General features: G+C 40.7%; 1 protein-coding gene across 1 annotated transcript; it reads left to right on the top strand.

Moving 5' to 3' along the window:
• On the top strand, positions 1–22,956 carry LOC101468313 (vang-like protein 1). The gene is made up of 9 exons (XM_004557872.5): positions 1–239; positions 5,763–6,012; positions 7,043–7,214; positions 13,442–13,870; positions 14,253–14,428; positions 15,714–15,847; positions 18,477–18,627; positions 19,277–19,511; positions 20,324–22,956. The coding sequence occupies exons 2-9, from the start codon at positions 5,942–5,944 to the stop codon at positions 20,582–20,584; spliced, it is 1,629 nt and encodes a 542-aa protein (XP_004557929.2). The 5' UTR covers positions 1–239; positions 5,763–5,941; the 3' UTR covers positions 20,585–22,956.
• Positions 22,957–23,445: the final 489 nt, after the last annotated feature.

Below are 23,445 nucleotides of genomic sequence, written 5' to 3'. Positions count from 1 at the left end.
AAAGGACGACCTCTTGCGGGCCAGAGCGGAAAATACTCATTGTAACGCGCTGTAAAAGCGTGCTGTACACCCATGCTGCCTCCCTTTCTGGTCCTGCGAACCACAATGGCCAGGATCCTGTGAGCTGCCTCTCCGTGCAGACGCGCCTCACAGCAGCAGGAACAGCTGCAGCTCCTCGGCGGCAGATTCGCTGACACCGACACGCAGGTGAAGGAATATGAAACGCTTCTGAGATAAAGGTAGGTAAACGAATCCACGGATGTTCATCACACCGGGTATTGGCTGCCCTTGCCAAAAAAAAATCCTGAGATACACCAGCACGCAGGAATCACTGATGAAGTTCAATGCTGCCGTCGTGGGAAAATGGTTTCCTTTTCGCCAGACAGATGCAGCCACATAACCCGAATTTATCTGGAGCTCATGACTTTCCTTTTTCTATTACATTAGTATCGCTTTTTATGTAAGCATATTATTTGAGCCGATCATCCAGATTGCATGGTTTATTTGAAGTGATTTAGTCTTGTGTGGTTAATGGGGTTCAGGGCGAGACTGAAAGGAGATCTGCTGTAACAGAAGCTGCAGCTGTGTAATAGAGAAGTGGCTCCCCTTGTTCTGTGCGACCTAGTAGCCTTTATATTAAAAGCGGGGTTGGAGATGTCTCCATCAGCAGCAGCAGCTGTCTGGAGAGCACACAGCTGGATGAGGTGTTAACTGTGACTGGAGCAGTTTCACGTGTCTTCTCTCTCTGTCGGTCAGAGTCATGATGCTGCAGTGAAGCCGTGTAGCACCTACAGTTATTTATTATTGAGCAGTGTTGATGGGTCCTGTGCAGAGAGCTTGAGGACACTGCCAGCCTGGGAACCCTCCCTGAATAGATGAGTCAACCCATGGAAGCTATCAGTTCTTCCCATGCATGATCAAAAGTGATGTTGGCAAGGCTTTGGCCTTTGTTCTCCTTTAAATGTGCCCGACAGGGCAGTGTGTCAGAAGTGCAACGAGAACTGGAGCTACCTTTAGGCTAAAGAGAGGTAATGGAGGAGCATGGGGTAGTGCGCAATATATTACAGTATAGTTTACAGTTGTGCATTTGGAGACATAAAGGCCCTGCACTACATAAAGGTATCTCTTCAACAGCCCTCTCAGCCCGCACTACCCTCCTCTTCCTCCCTCTCTTCTTCTACTGTACTTCTCTTTAATTCCACATGAGCGGATCAGAGGGGACTAAAGTTTGCATTCCAGAGAACTGTGTCAGGTCTTAACTTTCTCCTTTTACAATGGGCAGCAGGGTGGGAGTAGCTATATCCAGTCACTGAAAGGTCACAGGTTTGCTTCTGCAAATACTTGTGGAAAAATACACAGGAACACACTCCTGATCACGTCAGATATCCTGGCAGTGAGGGGCACAAAATAAGAAGAAAAAAAAGGGGGTGTTTCTAAGGGAGTGTCATGACTTGCATATTTGACTCAGTTTTATGTGATTTTAGCCCAGTGGTAATGTAATATGTTAATGAGCAGCAGTTCCTCTGGGTTATCTGTAGTCCACGAACGGATTTAAGATATTAACCACTATATATTACACAGGCTCACACTCTGTCACCCTTTGTTTGATTTCAGAGAGGTTTCACACAGCCTAGTGGACTGTGTTATTCCTGTGCATGTGTGGACTTGTTGTTTCTGCTGCCATTTTAAAAGAATGCATTTTAAAACAGTAATATAATATACACCTTGGTTGTTTCAGGTCCTAAAATGTGGCTTTTGGCTTGTTTTTATTTGGCAGTAAATGAAATGTTTTTGGCATTTGCTCTCAATTCCGGCAAACCAGTGATCTGATATAACAGTGAATCAATAATGAAATGGGTTTAGCTTATACTAAGCTAAGATGAGGCTCTAATATACCTACTGTGTGTTAGGTATTGATCCATAAGTGAGCCAACATTGATATCGACCCATATGTCTTCATACAAGTAAATTAGGTGACATTTACCCATGCCGGTGGCCAATATTTATCTGTAGTGTCACATTAATTTCGCAAAGATCTCGTGATGAATATCTGAAACACCTTAAAACATATGATTACCTTCCAAAAAACATATTTACATTGGCATTTAAATGTGCTTAAACTGCGGTTTTGAACATCTGTATTGATATCCATCCAGAAATCTACTATCCACTGTATATTTGAACAGTAGATGGGAGTTTTGTAGTTTGTTTGCCTTGAAGCTGCAAAACAGCTGATACAAGAAATTCATCAGATTACCAGCTGCTGTATCTGGAAGATTATGGCATAATGCTACCGGGGCAGGGTGCACAACAAGGAAGGAAGGCATGAAAGCTAATAGGTGTGAGGAGGGCACAGATGCCATGGTAACCAGGCCTCAGCATGTGCCCTGGTTGAGCTATGAGACTCATCTGTGCCATTTCATTTGCCAGCACTGCATTGGATACCTTAATGGAATCTCAATGCCACACCCCTCCTTCTCAGCTCAGTTTAGAGGGCAAATTACTATACAGTCAAAATCTCACGTTATACTTATAAGCTGAATCAGCAGTGGGAAAAATGCTACAGTGCATTTTACTTATCATACGTTGCAGCTTTTCCTCAACGAGCCCCATGCTTATTTGTTGCAAGACTAAAGTGTGCTTATGCCTTGTCTTTATAATAGGAGTAAAAAATTACTCAATAGGAGCATAAGAGCGGGTGTGCGTGCACCCCTGAGCCTGACCATTTGTAATTACAGTAGCTCCCACTGTGCATCAGCCTCGTTCCACTAAACAAACACCCTAACGAATGTTTGCTTTACATTAGTGTCAGTTTCTGCCTTGGTGAATCTCTTCTCGGTGCAGCCAACCAGAACGGTCTGCAGTGATGCAACTGTGTTTCACTGCAGAGTCAATTTTCCGCACAGGCTCCCTCTCGGAGGAGTACTGCATTTTTGGGACAGTCTCGGAGGAAGCTCAGACAGGCGCACGTCTCTAATGCGCGTTGTTATCCCCGCATGTTTCATTCATAGTTATCGTTGGCTTGTAACTGATAGTTTTTCTTACCCCGTGGCTGCGATTTTCCACATGGCCTGGTTCACTGTGCCTCTTCATGCTCGTCCTGTGGATGAGTGGCTTCTCAGTGGGATCCCTGTGCCCCACATACCACTGCCACACGCCCAGAGATCAGCACTCAGGGGGTTAATGGATTTTATTCAAATCACCAGGCGGGATTCGGTTAACCACACGAGTGACGGGTGTGATGGAAGGCTATTGTTTCCTCTTTATGCCCTCTCACTGTGCCTCACCCCAACATCACTCTCACATACGCACTTAAGTGCATCCACAAATTTAGGCCCAGCAGGGCAGATTGATTACTGCTGTTAGATGGAGCCTCCTGCCTCCAGTGTTGCCAAGGTAACACCGGACGCTCCGGGTGTGGGTTGAAGATGAGACATATGACAATCCTGTTAAAAGTCAGGCTTGTGTTTAAAATTTGATACTGCACCACTGACTTTGATTCTGTGAGTAGCATGTTACAGTGTGTTCAAGTGCATTATTTATTGACGTTCTCTGTAAGTGCTGCTCTGCCTTGTTCAACATTATGTTCCCTCAGCATTCATCAGCCTCCACTGATGGAGTCACGCTCTGAGAAATTGCACTTTTTTGTCACTGGGGCATCATTTTGCATCAGGTTGGTTCATCCCAACTTAAACTGACACTTCATCCCAAAATCAAATTTACATAATAATTCTCTGGGCTGTGGTGTCATCAAGATTTATGGGAGCTGTGGATAAAATGTCCACTTGTTCTTGAATGAATTGAAACTGAGTAGCACTTGTTAAGCACTATCTCTTTCCAACTGCTCAAAATAATCCTAAAACTTTGCCACGAGTAGTTTTATGTAAGACAGACATTTCCACGGTTGATGTCTAAAGTAATAAAAGACACTACAGTCTTGCACTAGTTTCAACTGTTTCCTTATTCACAGGGGGTTAGCACAGCAGGTAGCTCCACATGTTTGCTTTGGCAGAGTTTTTGCACTGGATGCACTTCCCCACGCAGCCCCAAAAGGGTTCTCCCAGAATCAAACTAGGGATTTTTTTTATGTATTTAGGCAAACATGTAACCCACTACACTATGGAGCCAGTCTACAGCCCAAAGAACAACAATATAGATTGTATTTATCTGACAAAAGTAATTCTTTAGGTTGCAATATTAATCTTACAGACTTTATATGTACTGTATAACATTTTTAATGGAATAGGCAGCTGAGGGAAATAAAAACCATTTAAACCCTCTTAATGGAAATCTGCTGCACAGCAGTGTCTTCTCTTAACCCTTCAGAATACGATCTCTGGAGCATTCACATCCTAATATGCTGAATGGGCTGTTTTGGTGTTAGTATGCATCATTTGCTGTAGAGATAACAAATGGCCTGTAAGTGATGGGAAGAATAGTCTCAGCTGGTAAATTGAGATGGTGATGGGGAAGTTGACTGGCAGGTGGTTGTCAGGACAACAGCTGGGAGACAGACAGGGTTGAGATTGAGGTCTAAATGAATGCTTGGTGAGAGATCGTCATGCATATATCACACATTTGTTTCACAGGAAGTGAGTCTGGCAGATTCAGCTCCTGTTAATAATGACAGGATGGAGAGAGTTCTCTTTTCCAAATCACTGGCTATCAAATAAAATGCAGTTATTATGAGATCAATTATAGTACAGATTAGAACTAAATGATCTACCTGAATGTGCTCTTTTTATGTGAATATGCAGGTTTTCTCTATATTGTACGTCTAAACTGTACGTTGACAAAGGGAATGTTTTATTTTAAAATACTTGGGTTTTGGGGTTTTTTAGCCTCTTCTATTACTGAAGGGTTTTTTTTTTTAAGAATGTAACTGAAAGAAAACCTAATCCTAATGAGTGTTAAGAGCTCATACAAGTGGGCATTTTTAACATTAACATGGGACATTAATTATTTTCTGTTTTGTTACCTGCACCTCTTAATGTATGTCTGTGCCATTCCATATTTTTTTATACAACCTTAATGTTTTTGTTTCTCCTGAGATGCATAATTATGTTTTTTGGGGGGTGGTTTACAAGCGAGACCAAGCCAAAAAGGCAGTATTTAGGCACAAGCTATAAAAACACGCATCCAAACAGAAATAAAATAAGACTTGTAAAAAGACAGAAAGACTGTGTAAAAGCTTCTTCATGAAACATGTTTTATATGTGGCATTCGAATGGCTGGATTTAAGTCAGAGTTTCCAAATAAAGTGCGTCTTGTAAATAATTCCAAGCAGAGGGTACAGAATGCACTTTTTCCAAGTTCAGGGCAAACTTATAACGACTGCAGAGGAAAGGTTTTTGGTTTGGGGTTTTGGTTTTTGGTTTTTGTTTTTTTGCATGTTTGCTTGTCTTTGAGACACATTAGAGAGATAGGAAAATATTGGGGGAGATAGTAGGGCGTGGCATGCTGTAAAAATTGAACCGGGACCGCTGCTGTTAAGGGGATGTTGTAACACATGTAGTGTGTGTGCTGAATATCAAGTTAGATTGGAATAAATATCCCAGGTTAATACATTAATCATAGATAATCTGAAGTATATACCCACAACACAGCAGAGCACAATGGCTAATATATTAATCTGTCTGCTTTGTAAATGTGTCGAATGATGAGAATCAGAGATGCAGAAGCTTTTCTTGCACATATCTAATGCTCTGTTTGTTTGATGTCTTGGTGCATCCTTCATACTGTGCTATTTATCTGTCCCTCAGGTCAATGTGGTCACTGAAGCCGCAATCAAAGATAGTTGTCATTCGTCGTGGATTTTTGAAGCCTGTCTCTATAGCAACCCATTTGTCCTCCTGAGCGCTGCTGCCAAGTTACCCTCTCTGCCACACGGCAAGTCTCTCCTCATCCCCCTGTCCAATCACCGTCTCTGAACTGCGTCGGTATGGACACGGAGTCGACCCACTCTGGCTACTCCTATCACTCCAGTCGCTCCGGGAGATCAAACCGGCATGGGTATGTTTCCTGTCTGTCGTCAGCCTTTCCATCTGACTGTCTACTTCTCTGCTGTATCTGTCTAACCGGCACTCCCATGACAGGAATTTGTTTCTTCCAGCTCACATGCTGTATCCCACTCCCTGGCTACTGGAATGCCTTCAGTGAACATTTTGTAGCTTTGTTTGTCTTCCGTTTGAGTGGGCCACATGTTGGTTGTGAAATAATGAGGCGAGAAACTGCAGAGAGAGAACAAGCGAGAGATTGAGACAGACAGAGCTTGTGGATTAGGGTCGTCACAGCTGAGCGGTTCTAACCTATTTCAGTGATTGAGTCTGTGTGCTCTGCAAACGAGAGAATCATTTGTTTATCTCCCCCCTCATTCCTGATGCCTATAATTGTCTGCTGGAGTATTAATGCACTTCACTGTTTACGAGCTTTCATTAATGAGAAACCGTCAAATTATTTTCTTGATTTTTGATTAATAAAGAATTAACAAGTTATTTTATAAAATGTCAGGAGCTGATAAAAAACGCTGCTCACAAGGTCCAGAAGCCAAAGATTGTCCAATAAGGAGTCCAAACCTCACAAATATTAAGAACAATTATTAAGTAAGAAGCACATTTTCACATTTTAGAAACTAGAATTTTTGTCTTCTTGGACTCACCTTAAACAAATAATCATCAAGAATAAACTATAAAACATTTTGGCTCATTATTTTTATTGATATAAATTAATGAGCTTATTGTCTCAGCTCTTATTTTGTGTGTATATTGATGATATGGTACTTATCCCAAGCTGAATCATTTTAATGAATGGAAAATAGGGACCCGAAATGGTTGTTTAATTTACATTTCTGTTAAAGAAATTATATAGACATGTATAGTGATCATTATTTTAATTTTAATTAGTATTCATTTCCATTTTAATTAGTAAAGAATAATCATTGAATAACGATATGTTAGGCTCCAGTTTCAGTCTTATATATCGGTACATTTTTCCTGTTGTATTATCCCAGTGGTCACCATGTGTGCTTGTTCTCACTTTCCAGAGATCGAAGCCGTGAGCGACACAAAGCCAGCAGCAGTAAAGACAGCAGCCGCTCGGAGAGATCTGTGGTCATCAATCCCCCCGACACCCCTTCCCAAGACTCCCCAGTTCATAACGGAGAACCGCTGCCTGGAGAGCCCACACCTGCAGCAGAACAAGGAGATGAGGCGCAGGTATTGGAGTAACTCTAAACTGAAAACTGACAGCAACAGTGAAACTGTGAAAGATGCACATTGTTTTGTAGGAAAGCACACTAAAACTGCAGCTAGTATCAGTTTCCTTCAGAAAAAGCAAGACCCAGTAATCCATGCATGAACTTTGCGTCCCGACCTTATAAACTCGCCCTCGCACAGCTGGCTGACCGACACATGATAGGCTAACAATGGCGACAAGGGATCAGATAGGTCAGAGGATTAGCATCTCTCTTATAGGCCTGGCTGGATTTGTACAGACAGTGTTTCGTTACTGTGTCTGTGTGTGTGAGTGTGTGTGTGTGCCTACATACTGACTGTAATGCCTAATGGCTTTGAAATCAAGGCATAGTATAGCATCAAAAAGCTGATTTTGCTGCTACAAGCAAAATAGGTTTGTGTAGACACAAAATGATGCGATATGAGGCTTAAAATGCAGGGCAGATATTTAACTAAGGCTTCAAGGATTAAAGATTCATTAGAGTATAATACTGTGTGGATATTTAGGAGTTATTTCTTTCTTGCAGAAATTATTGGCTATTTTGGGAACATCTACTAGCCATTTTGTAGTGCTGTTCTAATTCTGAACTGTCCTCCACCACACAGAGTGCTTTAAAATCATCACAATGTACACTAGATCCATGCACTGAGACCATCATGCATTGCGGTCCCTCTGCTGCTACAACAGGAGTATTCAAACGATGAGTTAATGCGATTTTTTTCCATGCTGACAGTGCCTGGTGAGCGTAATACGCCTCAGGCATCTAAACCTTATGCGTCCTCCTGTCTCTGAGCAGCAGGATTTCAAAAAAATGACTATTAAAACATCTTCTGGAACTGCGTTTCAGACTGTATATTAGCAATATGGATATGTGAAATATTGCCCCAAAGCTATAACCAGATGTGGCTAATGCTGCTTTTAAAAGAATATATTAGTTTAATCCCTACATTGTGTTATTTACAATTAATATCACAAAATTTTAGGTTTCCCCATCCTGGCATTTTTTTAAGTGGCAGAAAAAAGCTTCCATATAGATGTGCATGGATTATAGATTTGTGTGTTTTATGTTAAAGTGAGTGAGAGATCTCAGTTACAGCTTCTACATATCTGTAAACAGCAATGTTATGTGGTACTGATTGGGATAATTAGGAATATCCCTAAACAGCATAAACAGCATTATATCCAACTGGTTTCTGAAATATATCAACAGCTTTCACCAAACAAGCACAATATGAACAAGACATAAATGAGGAGACTGATACCTGCCTCCTGTCTGCATGTAGATAGCAATTGGTTGGCTTGGCTTAGCAGAAAACAAGAGTGCTTTTATTAGCCAAGTGATAGCCTGGAGTGTGACCTCCTGTGGTCTTATCATCACTGTGAGATTGCAACTCCTTGTTTTACATCTAAGCTTTTCTAGAAGCTTCACATAGGAGAAAAATGTAAATATATATAAATATGTCTTTATGCTAAGCTAACTGCCACCTGAATAAAATTATTTTCCAAAATATTAGGGTTCCTTTAAATGCAGAGAATCGCACAAACTGTACTGAAAGATAAATAGAGCTTAAAGTAGAAGCAGAAACTAAGAAAATGAGAGAGATAAAGAAAGCACCTTCTTCCCTGAAGACGAGTTAAAGATATTGCTAGCCTGGGGCTGCCTTTACAGTGTCTTTGACCCACTTGAAATACATAGTAACCCAAAATGAGTGCATTTTTCATTGGCTTATTGTGCAACTTGCATGCTTAAAATAGCTGCAGAAAAGCATTGTATCAGTAGTGAAAGCTACCTTGACAAAATATACTTTCCTAATATTAGCAACATTTAATGTGACTGGAAAATAAACGTGCGTTCAACCTGACTTTCTGACCATGTTGGAGAAGTCTGACCTATTTTGCTATCTCTGCTCAGCATCCCCTTTTGGCTGGAAAGGCACATTCCACACTGGCATGTGATTGTCAGCTCCTAGCCTGCATCCATTGTTAGCAGTGTAAGGTAATCTGCCATTGTACTGCAGTACCCCTGCAGACGGTTGTGTCCGCACACCATACACCAGTGGCAGCACCAGCATTACCGCAAACACCGTCAACCACGGTGCACTCCAACCCATGCTTTTTAGAGCAGCTTTGTCAGATGGTGGAGCCGCATATTAACACTAACTAGTCTCCAGTGCAGAGGAAACATTCTCACAGACTGGGATTAGCATTAGCATCCGGCCAAACGCCACTTGGAGGAAAGCTGATATGAATAATCCTCCATGTTTACACGCATGCCTGTGACATAAGGATACGGTCTTGGAGCACAGTTTGTGTGTGTGTGTGTGTGTGTGTGTGTGTGTGTGTGTGTGTGTGTGTATGTGTGTGTGTGTGTGTGTGTGTGTGTAAGAGTGAGTCACTGAGAATCTGTTACTGAGACTGGCCATGCTGCTTTGTTAGACACTGTGACTCTGTGCCAAGAGGGAGCAGTTTCAATTTCCTCACAGTGTTAGCTGTAGCAACACCATAGCGTATGGTAGTCTTGCTTTATAAACTTGTTTGTTTGCCCTTTTTCTAAAATACTCACCTACTCACAGCTACTACACCAGCAATGCATGTAATGTGAGGTAAAAACACAAAAGCTCCTTCTCCTAAAAGGAATGCAGTAAATTTAAGGAAACCTGGCAGGCGTTTGAAGCTTTTTTGTGTGTGTCTCACAAAGCCTATTTTAACCTTCACCCAAGCTAGTGCTGCTCAGCGATTAGGCTTTGTAGCTGGCAGACTGTTTTCTGTGTTGTGTGGCATAATCCATATTCACCCTCTGCCAGATAAAAAAGACTAAAACACTGCCAAGGGAGCAGGCGGCAGTCATGCCCTTCCACTCTTGCTTTTATAACCTTCCTTGTGTCAGTCTCTCCTGGTTTCTTTCTCTTTCTGATCTGATTAGTTAGCATTAATCTTCTGCATGAATCCACTGAGACTTAATGATAGGTATTAGCAGTATATTAGCTCACTCAATAATGCTCAGTTTTCTCCCTCTAAATGACACATTAGCCTTAAAGCATTTGCAGTAGGATCCTTGGGATGAATGAAATGTTTCAGTCATGCATTTCGCATATAGAATATAAAATGTATATGCTTAAGTGGTTAGTGCACTAAGACACACTTGGCCAACACATTTTAATCTCTTACCCACAACTGCACTTCAATGTCTGAATAAGTGGAAAATAAAACAGTAAATCTCTACAAATAAAAACAAAGCTGTGCCTCTTAGCCAACATCTGGTGAAGAGGAGGTGCCCAGACAGTCTGGTCTCTGTTTGTGATCTGTTTCCTCCTGTTCTCTGTGATCACAAAGGGTTCAAAGAAATTGTTTGGCATTTTGGGAAATAAGCTTTTCTTTTCTTGTTTTTGCAGAGAGCTGCATGAGAAGATCAGTCAAGCACCCAGTGTTGAAAAAGTACTGCACAAACCTCTTTTATGCTTACTTTTCCTTATTTGTTCTTTTCCTTTCAAAATGTTAACACAAGTTACTCTATATATTGCTTTTGATTGTAAATATTAAAGGTAGAGGCTGTTCACCAGAACACAAAACATGCATACAGCACAAGTATGAAAAATGACAAATTCTGAGCTAAGTCTTAATCCCATAAGCCCGTGATTAGCCACCCTTGATTCCATTAAAATTGTCATCTTTTGTACAACCGAGCATTTCTCAAGTGTGCCAGAAGAGGTTTATTTTGAAACTTTCAGAATTATGACTGAAAGACTAACATTCTTGGGTTTATAAGAAAAACACCAGATTAGTGAGATTAGAGAACAACAATGAGAGAAAATTGGACACTAGCTAAGTGACTACTCAGCATCTGTGTTCAAACAGGAAGATGTTGTTTCTGTGTTCCTAATTGTTCATTTGTCACAGTGGAACGCGGAATGACATTGATTGTTCACAGATGCAGGTTGGTGAGTGGGGGGTTGGCTTGAGAAAGAAACTAAGGGGGAAAAAAGAAGACGTGTGGGCTGAATACAAATGAGATCTGGCACTAAATGAAGCTGATGTTACACCTACGGTGCACAGCTGACCTCTTGTTTCTCACATTAGTCTGGCAAACACACACTCAGGACGCCAGCCCAACCTCTCCTCTCTCTGCTCATAACCTGCTGCCATCCCTCTGCGGCATTGCCCCCCTCTTCTCTGATCATGCTCATTCATCTTCTGGCTCCCGTTGGCATCCTCCTCCACCTCCTCCTCCTCCTCCAGCAAGGCTAAGCTAATTGGCTGTGAGCTGTGCTGGAGAAGCAAAATTCATATTTATATTACAATTTGTAAAATATGCAAAGTAAGTCAGATTTCCAGCGGGGTTCACTTAGGCTTCTTTTAACTTTAATAGACTGGAAAGGATCTTGCATATAGTTGGAATCACAAGCTCTAGACAGGTGAAGAGTATATGACAACGAGCTGTGCTGCTAACAGCAGCTCCATGAGGCTCATGTGGCTTCAGTGTGGATCTAAGCACTGTTTGATGGTGCTTAGGTGGATGTGTGCGCACACGTGTGTGAAGCCAGGGTGGCTTATCTGTTCAGCCTGTCAATTTTCCAGCCGTCATCCCTCTCGCTGCAGCTGCTGCTCCTTTGATTGGTTGTCGGGAGGTACAATGCAGTGACACTCTGGAGCACAATGAATGGCTAATTACATGAATTAATGGCAGGCAAACAAAAATAAATGTCTCTTTAGAGTAGACTTGTCACTAATTTATTCTCTTTGTGTCTCTTTGTCAGAAATATTTATGCTCAAAATGACCACGGTAGTTAAGAAGAAGAAAAAAACAGACTAATTTGTGATGATGGGCATGGAAAGCTTTGGCTTATGCTGTGTGTGTGTGCTTTTGCTTGCATGCACATCCTGTCATCCTTTATTACTTCAAACAGAATTTAAAAGGCTTGCCATTATATTGACTTGCTCAAAAAGAAAAAAAATTAAGGATGTGCTGCATTCATGGTGCATAGGCTCTGTGGGGCCTTTGTGGGCCAAGAAAGGAGTCAGTGAGAAAATGGAAGCACTGTCTGTCTGATTCACATTCATCATTTGACTCTGCTTTGTCAACTTATGTTATTTTATGGGCCCAGGTTTTGACATATTAGTCTCATACATTTGTTTGGTGTCCAAAGCATTAAACAAAATCCATTTTAAAGATCTACTCAGTGGATAAACAGTGAACCAAATGATTGTGTGAATCTTATGAAATAGTAAACCCACATATACCCAAATCTGTTTTCCCCCTTTGGCCCTCCACAGCATTTTTAGTGTCTTTCAGCTCATTTCTGCTCTATCAATGGAAGGATCCATCAAACATTTTGATGTTGGATGATATGCAATATTTTGTTGTTTGAACAAATATTGAAGACACCCCATTATTATGGTTGAAAAAAAAGAGTGAATGTGGTGGCAGTGTCTGCTTGATGTCCTTTGTGTACATTAGTTGTGGACATGAGAGTGATGCATCCTTTTATCACTGACAAAACAAACAAGAACATTAGTTGTACTAGTCTGTGTACCTGATGTCTCAGCTAACTGTCAATCAAAAGTTGGTGTAATAACAAACAAAGACGCGTGCGCTTACAATATTATAAATATTTCTTAGGTCAGTAAAAGAGGGACTGACAGTCTGACAGTTTCACAATGTTGCTGTTTTACTAGTGTTTGCTGGGATGTTGTTTATGAAGCTGATGAACCCAGTGTATCTACCTAGCACCACAAACAAATCAATTCATACAGCTTGGACATATTTTTGGGGAGTTTTGCTTCTGTACCACCACCACCACACTGGATTTTAAGTCAAATCATCAAGATGTGTTCAAAGTGCAGACTTTTAGTTGTAAATTTAGGGGTTTAACAAAAGTATTGTTTAGTAGTTTTAGCCATTGTTATGCATATATACATCATTTTTACTTTTGAACCTCTGACAGTGGTGGACTATGAGTGAAAATGGCTGTAACTCTTTTTGTTAAACCCCTTAAATTAAAAAAGAAGGCCTGAAATTTATCATATCTTTAATTAAAATTCCAGTTTTGGTGTATAGAGGCAAACTTCCCAAGACTTTTGCAGTCTTTTAATAAATGACCTGAAATAGGTAAATACTTTAATTGACAGCATACACAATACAGCAGACCCAAATGTACATCTGTGGCATGAAACCCAGATTTCCTTCATGTATTCCTTTACATCCTTTCAGGATGATAACTGGGGAGAAACCACCACCGCTGTCACAGGAACGTCAGAGCTCAGTGTTTCCCAGGAGGAGGTGGTAGGCCTGGGGAAAGGAATACAAGACCGGACCCAAGGCTTTCGCCGTTACCTTCCCTTGGCTGTGGGCTCATGCGTGGGGCTGCTGGTGCTCGCCACGCCCTTGGTGTTCCTGCTTCTACCAGCAGTAATGTGGCCCGACAGACTGCAGGTCTGTGGTGCAGCCTGCGAGGGGCTCTTCCTCTCCATTTCCTTCAAGCTCCTCATCCTCCTGGTAGCTGTTTGGGCCTTGTTTCTGCGACCCAACCGGGCCTGCCTGCCAAGAGTGTGTGTGTATCGTGCCTTCCTCATCACACTCACACTCCTGCTCACTATGTCTTATTGGCTCTTCTATGGGGTCCGGATCCTTGATGCTCAGGTGGGTTTGAGATGTATTTCATTTATTTATGTATTTATTTATGTATTTTCTTAATTTTGCACATTAAGCAGTGAACTTTTTTCTCATCAGTCAATCTTTTTAGATCATTTAACAAATAGTTAACATGAAAATACACAATTTTTTTCCGAGTTTGTTTCCTTTATTGCTTTAATGGTGTTAAATGGCTCTTAGATAAAGGTTGATTGATTCGGTTTTTGGGACATATTGTTTTTGTTTTTTATGGTATGTTGTTTGCATGTAGCCGAGTATTAGTTCAATCTAATTCATTTAGTCTTAAATAAAGCTGTAATTTGTTTTGTTTTTTAAGCTTTTATCTAATGAGAATGAAAGTTTCATTAAGCCCATGGTGTGGTCCAAGCAGGATGAGGATTACCACGGCATCGTCCAGTTTGCTGTGTCCCTCGTGGACTCCCAGCTGTTTGTTCACTACCTGGCAGTCGTACTTCTGGAACTCCGCCAACTCCAGCCCTGCTACAGCGTGTGTGTCATCCGCTCCACAGATGGAGAGACTCGTCACTACAACATAGGACAGCTCAGGTGAGCACGCTGCAGTTGCACCATATTAGCTTTGTGTGTCTTTCCTAAAGCAAACACAAGGCTGACCGACATAGATAAGTTTCACACTTTCGCATGCGGATATAACCTTTCTGTACTGTGCACAGTAAGTACACAACGGTGCTCAGCCACACTCTCCTTGTTGATGTATTTGTGTAATTGGAAGCTTATGGCCACAGGGAAGACAGGCACAGGCAGTAATTGAGTTACTCTACGGTGACCTCGGCTAGTGTGCTATTCTAGGAGTTCGGAAAGGAGAGATGAGAAAAAGCGACTCGTCATATGACTGTCTTTGTTTCTTCTTTGGACAAGTTTATTACTATGACAAGACTAGGAGACATTACTATTTATGCTTGTGTAATGAGGCTAACAGTTTAATGGGTTAATAATGGGCGTTCTTCCAATTCCTAATTTGTGGAATGGTAAACAAGAGGTTAAGACCTGCGGAGGAGAAAGAAAAGGATTCATACTGCATTAACTGTTTCCAGTAGTTTATATGGCTTACTTGGTTGTGGTGGCTTACATGGTGACACTGTAAATGGCTTCATGTCAGGTCAGTTGAGTCTTCATTGGTTGAAGAGGACAAATATGAAAATTGAATTGTCGATGACTCAATTCTCAGCAGCTCACGTGGTACAGTGCTGCAGCTTGTATAAGGGCTGAGTCCCTCTTAACTCTTTACCCCCCACTTGGATGCCTACTAGCAGTAAGCCTTTTTTTCTCTTTGCTGAACTGAGTGAACTGAGAGCTACTGAAACCTGTTCTGACAGTCGAACCACGTGTTTTTTTACATATATTGAGGTGTCTTTAACTTTACAAGAGAGGTCGCTAAATGTCTTTATGGGGGGAAAGAATTAAAATCTTTCTCTGTCAAATAAAGTCAAAATAAAATCTTTAAAATAAGAAGCCAGGGATGAGGGATTATAAAGTAGTGAGCTCACCAGACCTCAGTAGCCTGCTCATCTTTTGTCAGATGCTTGCACTGAGGCATAAAACAACAGATTCTCCCACTGAACTGTCGGCGATTGAGGTGCATCGTTGGTAATGTAGATGCAAAAGTTTGGCCATTAAGAGGATTTTATTAAATAAAATAGATCACATCTGTGCTAATGTTTGTTCTCAAATTGTTTAATTGAATTTCTAAATGACAGCATTATCTTGTAATTCAATCACTGTTTAGTGGGCTGTTCGTTCACCAGATTCAGGGGGATTTTATACTGTCTTGTACTGTTTTTAAGTTTTCTCTTTTCTCTCTTGCCTCACACAGCATTCAAAGGGCCGCTCTGTCCATTTTGGAGTATTACTACAGAGATTTTCCACTCCATAACCCGGCCCTTCTCTCTGCTTCTAAACACCGAGCTGCCAAACACCTGGCTGGGTTAAAGGTCTACAATGTAGACGGTTAGTTGCCTCATATGTCCCAATTATTTATTTTTTTCCTGTACTACACTTCTCAAATAAATTAATGGAACACTCTGGAAATACATCAGATCTCAATGGGGGGGGGAAGCTATACTGACATGGACTGGGTAATGTGTTAGGAAATAAAAGATAACACATCGTTTGATGAAAATGAAAATGCTCAACCTACAGAAGGCTGAATTCTATGTCACCCCAGAATAAAAGTTTCAAAGAAAAGCATGCTGTAGGCTAGTCCTTTTGCCAAAATGACATTGCAGAATGGAACTCAGTAGTTTGTTTGTCCCCTGCATGCCTGATAACACTGGGGCATGTTCCTAATGAGAGGAAAGAGATGATGTCCTGGGCATTTCCTCCCAGATCTGGACCATAGCATCACTGAGCTCTTGGACAGTGAGGTGCAACCTGGTGATGTTTGATGGACTGAAATATGATGTCACAGAGGTGCTCTATTGTGTCCTTTAGGTCAGGGTAGCATGGGGGCCAGTCAACGGTATAAATTTCTTCATTGTCCAGGAAATGCCCGCATACTCTTGGCACATGGGGCTTGACATTGTAGTGCTCCAGGAGGAATCCAGCAACCACTGCACCAGCACAGGGTTTGACAGTGGGTCCGAGGATTTCACTGGTAGCAGTCATGGCCCATTGCCTAGCCTGTAAGATACGTTTTTTATGTTGGAGAGCTTATTGAACCATCAAATAATAATTACATTTTAATTTCCATATATGAATTTTCATTTGTGTCATATTTGCTACATCTGGCTGTTTTTTAAAATTGCTTAAAAATATATTGGGTTTTTCACGTAGAAACATCGGGTCCTCAGGATACCCTTCTGAAGTCTGTTTCTGATTGGTCAGACACATTGTTTGGACATTTTCACACCATACCCTGCTGGAGATCATTTTGCAGCTCTGGCAGTGTTCATCCTGTTCCTTCTTAAAAAGAGGAGAAGAAATTAACAACAGGTGCACCTGTTATTAATTTCATTAACACCAAAGCAGCTCAAACTGATTAACAACCCGCCCTGCTAATCAACTAGACTTAATGCTACACTCGCATAAAAAGTGTTCCTTTAATTTATTTGTGCACCGCATGTAATATTTCTGCTGATGTCCCTTAGTTTATACCGTTACTTTCCCTTGTTTTAACTGTCTTCTCCTCGTTCTGCTTGCTGTGATACTCTGGTTTCAATGAGCAGCTTTGAAAAACAAACTGAGAACATACCGTTTTGACAGTAAATACAGATAAAAGCCCTCACCATCACAGGGAGACACTAATTTCACGCTTCAGTCGTGAAGCGTCACTCTGAAGCGTCCCTCTCTGACATAATGCATATATTGAATTTGCAGGGGAAAAAAGCACTCTTCTAAATGCTACAATTTTCTTGATATATTACTTTCTTGCACACATCCTGTAATGCCACATATCACACTCTTTCCTGGAGTTAAAAGGGTCTTCCACTCAACACCTATTAATCTCCCACTGGCTGCGCAGCGCTGGATTTGTTGATGTATAAAGCAGGGAAGCAATGTTGGATACCGTGTCCTCACAGTGCTTTTCATCCACCCCACCCCCTCTCCTATCAAAGTGCAATGGAAGGGTCTCTAGGCGGCCGTGGAATTCCAAGCCTTAAATAATTCATCAGTGTAACGCTCATTTCTCAAATACTCCCACATCTCTCCTTCCTCCTGCTCACACTGTCTCCAGCTCGTTCTTTCCCCTTTCTTTTCCGTCGTCAACTCCCACACATCTCCCTCACGCTATACCAGTCAGTCACTCTTCTCATTGTACAAACAGTACAAATATGTAGGGCAGGATGTATAAGGATGTTTACTCTTATTTTCATTGGAAAGTGTCTACAGTGCTTCTTCTGCAAATGATCTGACTGCATTTGCTCCACAGTACTCGCACTGGGAGGATTTTTCATCCATATTTCATCACTAAATTCAGTTTCTCTTTCTCACCTGCATGCACAAGCGTAAACATACGCCCATGCAGATCAGATTAATAATTTATATCCATGTCTGACCTGCAGCATTTACCATCTATAACCACCCCCAGATTTAGTGATCTTCATGAATATGGACCAGATCTTACTCCGCCTCAGTGACACCACAGGATCTCTAATATACTGCTATATAAGCCCCATTAGTTTTATGGGTTTGCCACACAAACCAGTAAATTCACACATGGTCTTTGATGTGTAAAATAATGAATATTTAATCCAGACCCCCAATAAAAAGGTTTCTGCATCACAGAGTGTGTGTAGAAATGTGGATGCTTCCAGTGGAAATTGCCTCTTTTCTCAGTGCTAAAATTAAGAATGTTTTGTGATTCAGACTGGCGACACTACCCAGATAACTATCAAACCTTTCTCGCAGTTAAGTGGAGGATAAAATGGGAATAATACTGGCTGGGAAGGTTGATTTACAGCTGTTTTACACCACTAATAATAAGATCTGAATTTGTCCTTCAATATGAGTTTTCCCTCAATCATTCAGATTGAGATACTGTCCATTAATCACTGGTGGGGGACTGGCCCGTTAAAGACTGCCCTCCCAGGTCAGGCTGATTTAACCAATTTACTACTGTCCTTTCTTTCTGATACAGCCCCAGGGAATGCAGCAGGGGCTCAGCCAAGTAATGGAAATCAGTCACGGGCTATGGTTACAGCTGCCGGCAAACGTAAAGACAGCGCCCACAATGAGCTGTACTACGAGGAAGCCGACTATGAAAGAAGAGTCCGTAAACGTAGAGCCAGGTGAGTCATGGGAGCAAAGTGTCACACTGTTACAGTGGCTTAATAATTCTGCATTAAATCTGTACCACAGTTATTCTGTAACTTACGCTGTAGCCACATATCCACATCCCTAGAAATGCAACCACAGCACATGTTAATGCCAGCCCATTACAAACTTTAATGGCCCGTTTACCTCTATGTGTTTCTGGCTACTTCTTCTTGGGAAGAAAATAAATCAACTTGAAGAGAAAAACCCTACCGCCAACTCCTGTTTTGGAAGCGACAGAGGCACAACAGGACTGTTATAAATCTAGTGTTAGCCACTTGCACATGGTTTGTCGTAGGTTCCACATAGATTCTGCACAGAAGTAGAAATCAAACTTGGGAAGCTGCACATACTGGGATGGCTGGTGCATGCACATGTGTAGTTAAAAAAAAACTGTCAAGAGGACTAGGCTTGTGAGAAAGCACTTAGCTATGCACGTTATTATGTAAACTTGATGACTAAAAAACTGCATGGAAAGTCCTCCACAGTACGTTTAAATACCTTTACTTTAACAGATATATACGTCTGCAGTTTCGTTTAATCTGTCTTAACATTAGGGTGCTGCTCAATGATCAGTAAAAACAACTGTATATAGCCAAATACAATGTGGTATTTCTCTGTCAGGCTGGTAGTTGCTGTTGAGGAGGCCTTCACACATGTCCGCCGCATGAAGAAAGAAGATGAGCGTGCAACACCGTCTGACATCATGGATGTGCGAGAGGCAGCTCTGGCTATATTTCCTTCTATGGCTCGGGCCCTGCAGAAGTACCTCCGCACCACCAGGAGGCAACACTGCCACAGCATGGAGAGCATCCAGAAGCATCTTGCTTTCTGCCTGGTCAATAACATGAGTCCTAAGGTCAGATTTGTTGTCAATAGCTTTGCACTAAGGCGGTGTTTACCAAGAGGTGTAACTTATGACAAAAGGATAGCAGAAAGAGTGAAAGGGAAGGTTTACAAGATGTTAATGAGATCTGCTGTGATGAATGAGGTGGAGATGGTGGCACTAACAAACAGGAGTTGGAGCTAGAGGCAAGAGATCAAGAGGTTTGAAGACAAAAACTTGTGCAGAGGAGGGATAGTGGATACTGGACAGAGATGATGTTGAAGATTGAGCTATCATGAGGAAAACAGGAAGTTCACAGAGAAGATTTATGGATGTATTGAAGGAGGAAATGCAGAGGAGAATGCAAAGGATGGGGTGATATGGGTATGGGTGATATGAGGTGGAAGAAAGGCTGTAATGACATTTATTTTTATGTCTAACAAGCTGTGACTCAAACTGAGTAAATAACATCAGCTATCAGACAGAAAGTAAATGGAAGCATTACTTAATCGTGTCACATCAGTGAAAAGAGGTTTTATTAGTTTTGTATGCATTCTTTGCTAAATCCCCCTTGTGCGTCCATTTAATTTCAGTTTTATTGATTAATTAATTTATTATCATATGATGAAACTAAAAGAGGGGCAAGCTGTCATTCAAGAAGGGCCATGAGGTCAACTTTTATTGGTTCACTGACATTAGAAATGGTTTCATCGGTCAGGAGATTAATAAATTGAGTTAATCTTGCCATATAGATGTTATCCCAAGTTTTGTCTTTACACATCAATTTTGTTTTGTTTTTCATTGTGGGTACTTTGATATAATCAGCCGCTTCTCTGTGTGCGTAGGCCTTCCTTGAGGCTTATCTCATGCCTGGTCCAACCCTGCAGTACGGCCCCGAGCGCTGGATGGCTGATCAGTGGACCTTAGTGAGCGAAGCGTCTGTGACCAGCGGCATTAAACAGGGGACAGAGTTCCTTCTGAAGTGTCTCGACTTTAGCTTAGCCATCACCATCAAGAGCATCCCTTATATCCGACTGACCGAAGAGTACGTCGATCCCAAGTCGCACAAGTTTTTACTGTTGCTCCAATCAGAAACTTCAGTTTAACAGTGGCAGAGTGGACGAGCGCTGCTGCTCTGGACTTGCAGAACTGTTGCAGTTATCCAACTGAATTTTTTCAAGAAATATCTTTTTGTACTGTTTTTTGTACCTATGTTTATGTAGTTTTCTCACATATAGAGTATTTATGTCTTTGTCTTTGTCCCAGGAGTCTTGAAAGATGATAAAAGACACAAAATGAGGAGAAATGCACTGAAATGTCCTCTGTCGTGACATTTGCAGAACACAGTTCAGTTATGTCTCTATGCACTACAGATGACCCTCACAAACGTTTAGCTTCCTTTACGTGCATGTGCCGGTGCGTGCCTGCATAGGAGCGTTTGAGATTTTAAGAATGCAAATGTGTGCGTTAGTGTGGTTTTTATCGTAGTGTACACTGGGGTCTGTCTCTCTCCAAGACATTTAATATAAACTGAACCTCTCTTTTTTCAGTCTAAGCAGTTATTATTTAATTGTCTTGTATTGGAAATGTATGTACAGTATTTATACGTGAATAATACTTTATCCCTACAGACTTTTTATACCAAAATCATGTATCACTTGAATGATTTTTTTTTATCATTTCAAACATTTTTTTTTACCCTGTCTGTCTGCGCTGTACTTGTTACGATAATTGGACTGTAGATAGACGTGTTTGTAGTTGTCAGATCATTCAAAGAAGTCTCATGTACTAAAAAAAGCAGAGGAAGAAGACTGAAAAATCATAAATAAATTGATTTGTTAAACATAGTAATTAATATTAAAAAAACATTAAAATAGGCCTTCATTTATAAAAAGGTGTCATAAATTAGAATTTCTGTACTTAGCTGATGAGAGACAGCTAGGTTTGTTGTGTCCTGGCCAATCGGATGGGCCATGTATTTGCACAGTGAAGCAGAAATTATAAAAAGAATTAAAGCAGATAAATATAGAAACCTGACTGTCCTACTGTGGGAGCGATGGAGCCTGTCCCAGCTCCAATACCTAAATAAAGAAACTAATATCCATTAAAAAAATGTTTTACCACTTATCCAATCCAGAGTTGTGCGGATGGCTACACCTGAATACTGTTAGGATATTTCATGTTTCATCTTTCCCTCTTTCTTTCTCCCTTTTCTTTTCCCCAGTCAAGTCTGTCCCGTGTTCAGCAAATGAAAATAAAATAAACAATAAAAGCAAAGGTGAATCAAATAGACCAATACGGCAAGGCTGGGATGGTCCAGTTGGTAAAGTAAAATTTTACCCACTGCTGTATTATTTCAGAACATATGGCCCTGATTTTCATCTCGATTTGTGTTTTTTATTATGGCTCCATGTAATGTAAATCTTGTTGGCCAGTGTCCTATAATCAGCCACAAGCTTAATGCAACACACAACCTAAAGGATTACCTAAAATCAGATTTCTGAAGAATTTCAAAACATTAAGTACTTTATGTACAAAATGAATCGCTCACTCCAAAATTCATATTGCATTATTTCATGCTGCAAGCATTCAAGAATTAAAAAAACAAACAAAAAAAACAATAGTAATAACTTACTGTGAACAACTCAACTCAGTATCAGTAGTTGTGCTGCCAGTATTGGACATCAGGGTGTCTCACTACTGCCACCTGCCTACAACTACTGGAACACTGTTCTAGGCATCAGCTGTTAATGAGTGAGGATATTTGATGTGTATTTTTTAAACTTTTTCTACTTATAAGGCTTGATGTGTTGTAAGTTTATATTTACAAGAGTGTTACTGTGCTTACAGAGGGTGTAGTTTTGTTTTGGACTCTTTAGGGGTGTTGGTGGTTGTAAATACCTTCTCTTGTACGACTACACACGTGCCTGGTTTGACATATTTAGGATGTGCTCAGCATACATGTGCGGTTTTTCAAGTTTGTGTGTTTCAGCATATGTGTGTGAGAAAGAAACTGAGTAAAACAGAAAAGAAGAAAACACAGAGATCGCTTTCCCAAATGTCCAAATGTGATGCAGCTGACAGGTCGTGAGTTGCCCCCGTCTCCTTTTATACAGCATAACATTGAACATTAATGCAGCGGTGTCAAAGTCACATTTGTACAAAAAATAAAATAAAATAAAAATGAAGAAATAAATATTTGTACTGATGTTTTCAGGGAATTTGATTGTTGTTCTACTTCCATGTTGTGGAGAAGTTTTTAAAGATTTAACTACATTTACGGTTACTTAGTTATGGCTGCTACTAGAAGGGACATTTGTGGCTCCTTTATGTGGCATCTAAGGCTTACAGTTACTTTGATTTCATATTATATTAATTATGCAGCAAGCTGTGTATATTCTTCTAGGAGACGTTTGGCTATAAAAACTTTATTATTAGTTATGATCAGGTATCTGCCTAATAAATTGCTTTTTTGAGATTTCCAAAATATTTCTTCTTTTATGACAGTTGGTCTAACAAACTTGTTAACCATACATATTTACATACAATAGTAGCACTTATTATATGTAAATAAGCAAATTTCATGTAATTTGCTTTCATATAAAGTGTATTTTTGGCACAATTAACATAATATGTTTGCAATACCATAATTCCTTACTCATTGCTACACATAACTTTATTTTATGGACATCTATGGTTTGATTTCATTGCATCTGTGGGTTGGATGGATTGTTCTGTACTTATTTTACCTGCTGTATACAGTGGCTTGCAAAAGTATTCGGCCCCCTTGAACTTTTCCACATTTTGTCACATTACAGCCACAAACATGAATCAATTTTATTGGAATTCCATGTGAAAGACCAACACAAAGTGGTGTACACGTGAGAAGTGGAACGAAAATCACACTGATTCCAAACATTTTTCACAAATAAATAACTGAAAAGTGGGGTGTGCATAATTATTCAGC

The sequence above is a fragment of the Maylandia zebra genome, linkage group LG16 (genome assembly GCF_041146795.1).
Source record: "Maylandia zebra isolate NMK-2024a linkage group LG16, Mzebra_GT3a, whole genome shotgun sequence".
In the NCBI taxonomy this organism is placed as follows: domain Eukaryota; kingdom Metazoa; phylum Chordata; class Actinopteri; order Cichliformes; family Cichlidae; genus Maylandia; species Maylandia zebra.
Note: the sequence above shows the minus strand (reverse complement) of the source record. Positions and strands in the feature narration are given on the sequence as shown.

Coding starts and splice junctions, on each gene's coding strand:
- LOC101468313 (XM_004557872.5), top strand. CDS start 5,942: ATGGACACGGAGTCGACCCACTCTGGCTACTCCTATCACTCCAGTCGC. Junction 7,215..13,441: donor AACAAGGAGATGAGGCGCAG/GTATTGGAGTAA, acceptor ACATCCTTTCAG/GATGATAACTGGGGAGAAAC. Junction 13,871..14,252: donor TCCGGATCCTTGATGCTCAG/GTGGGTTTGAGA, acceptor TGGTCCAAGCAG/GATGAGGATTACCACGGCAT.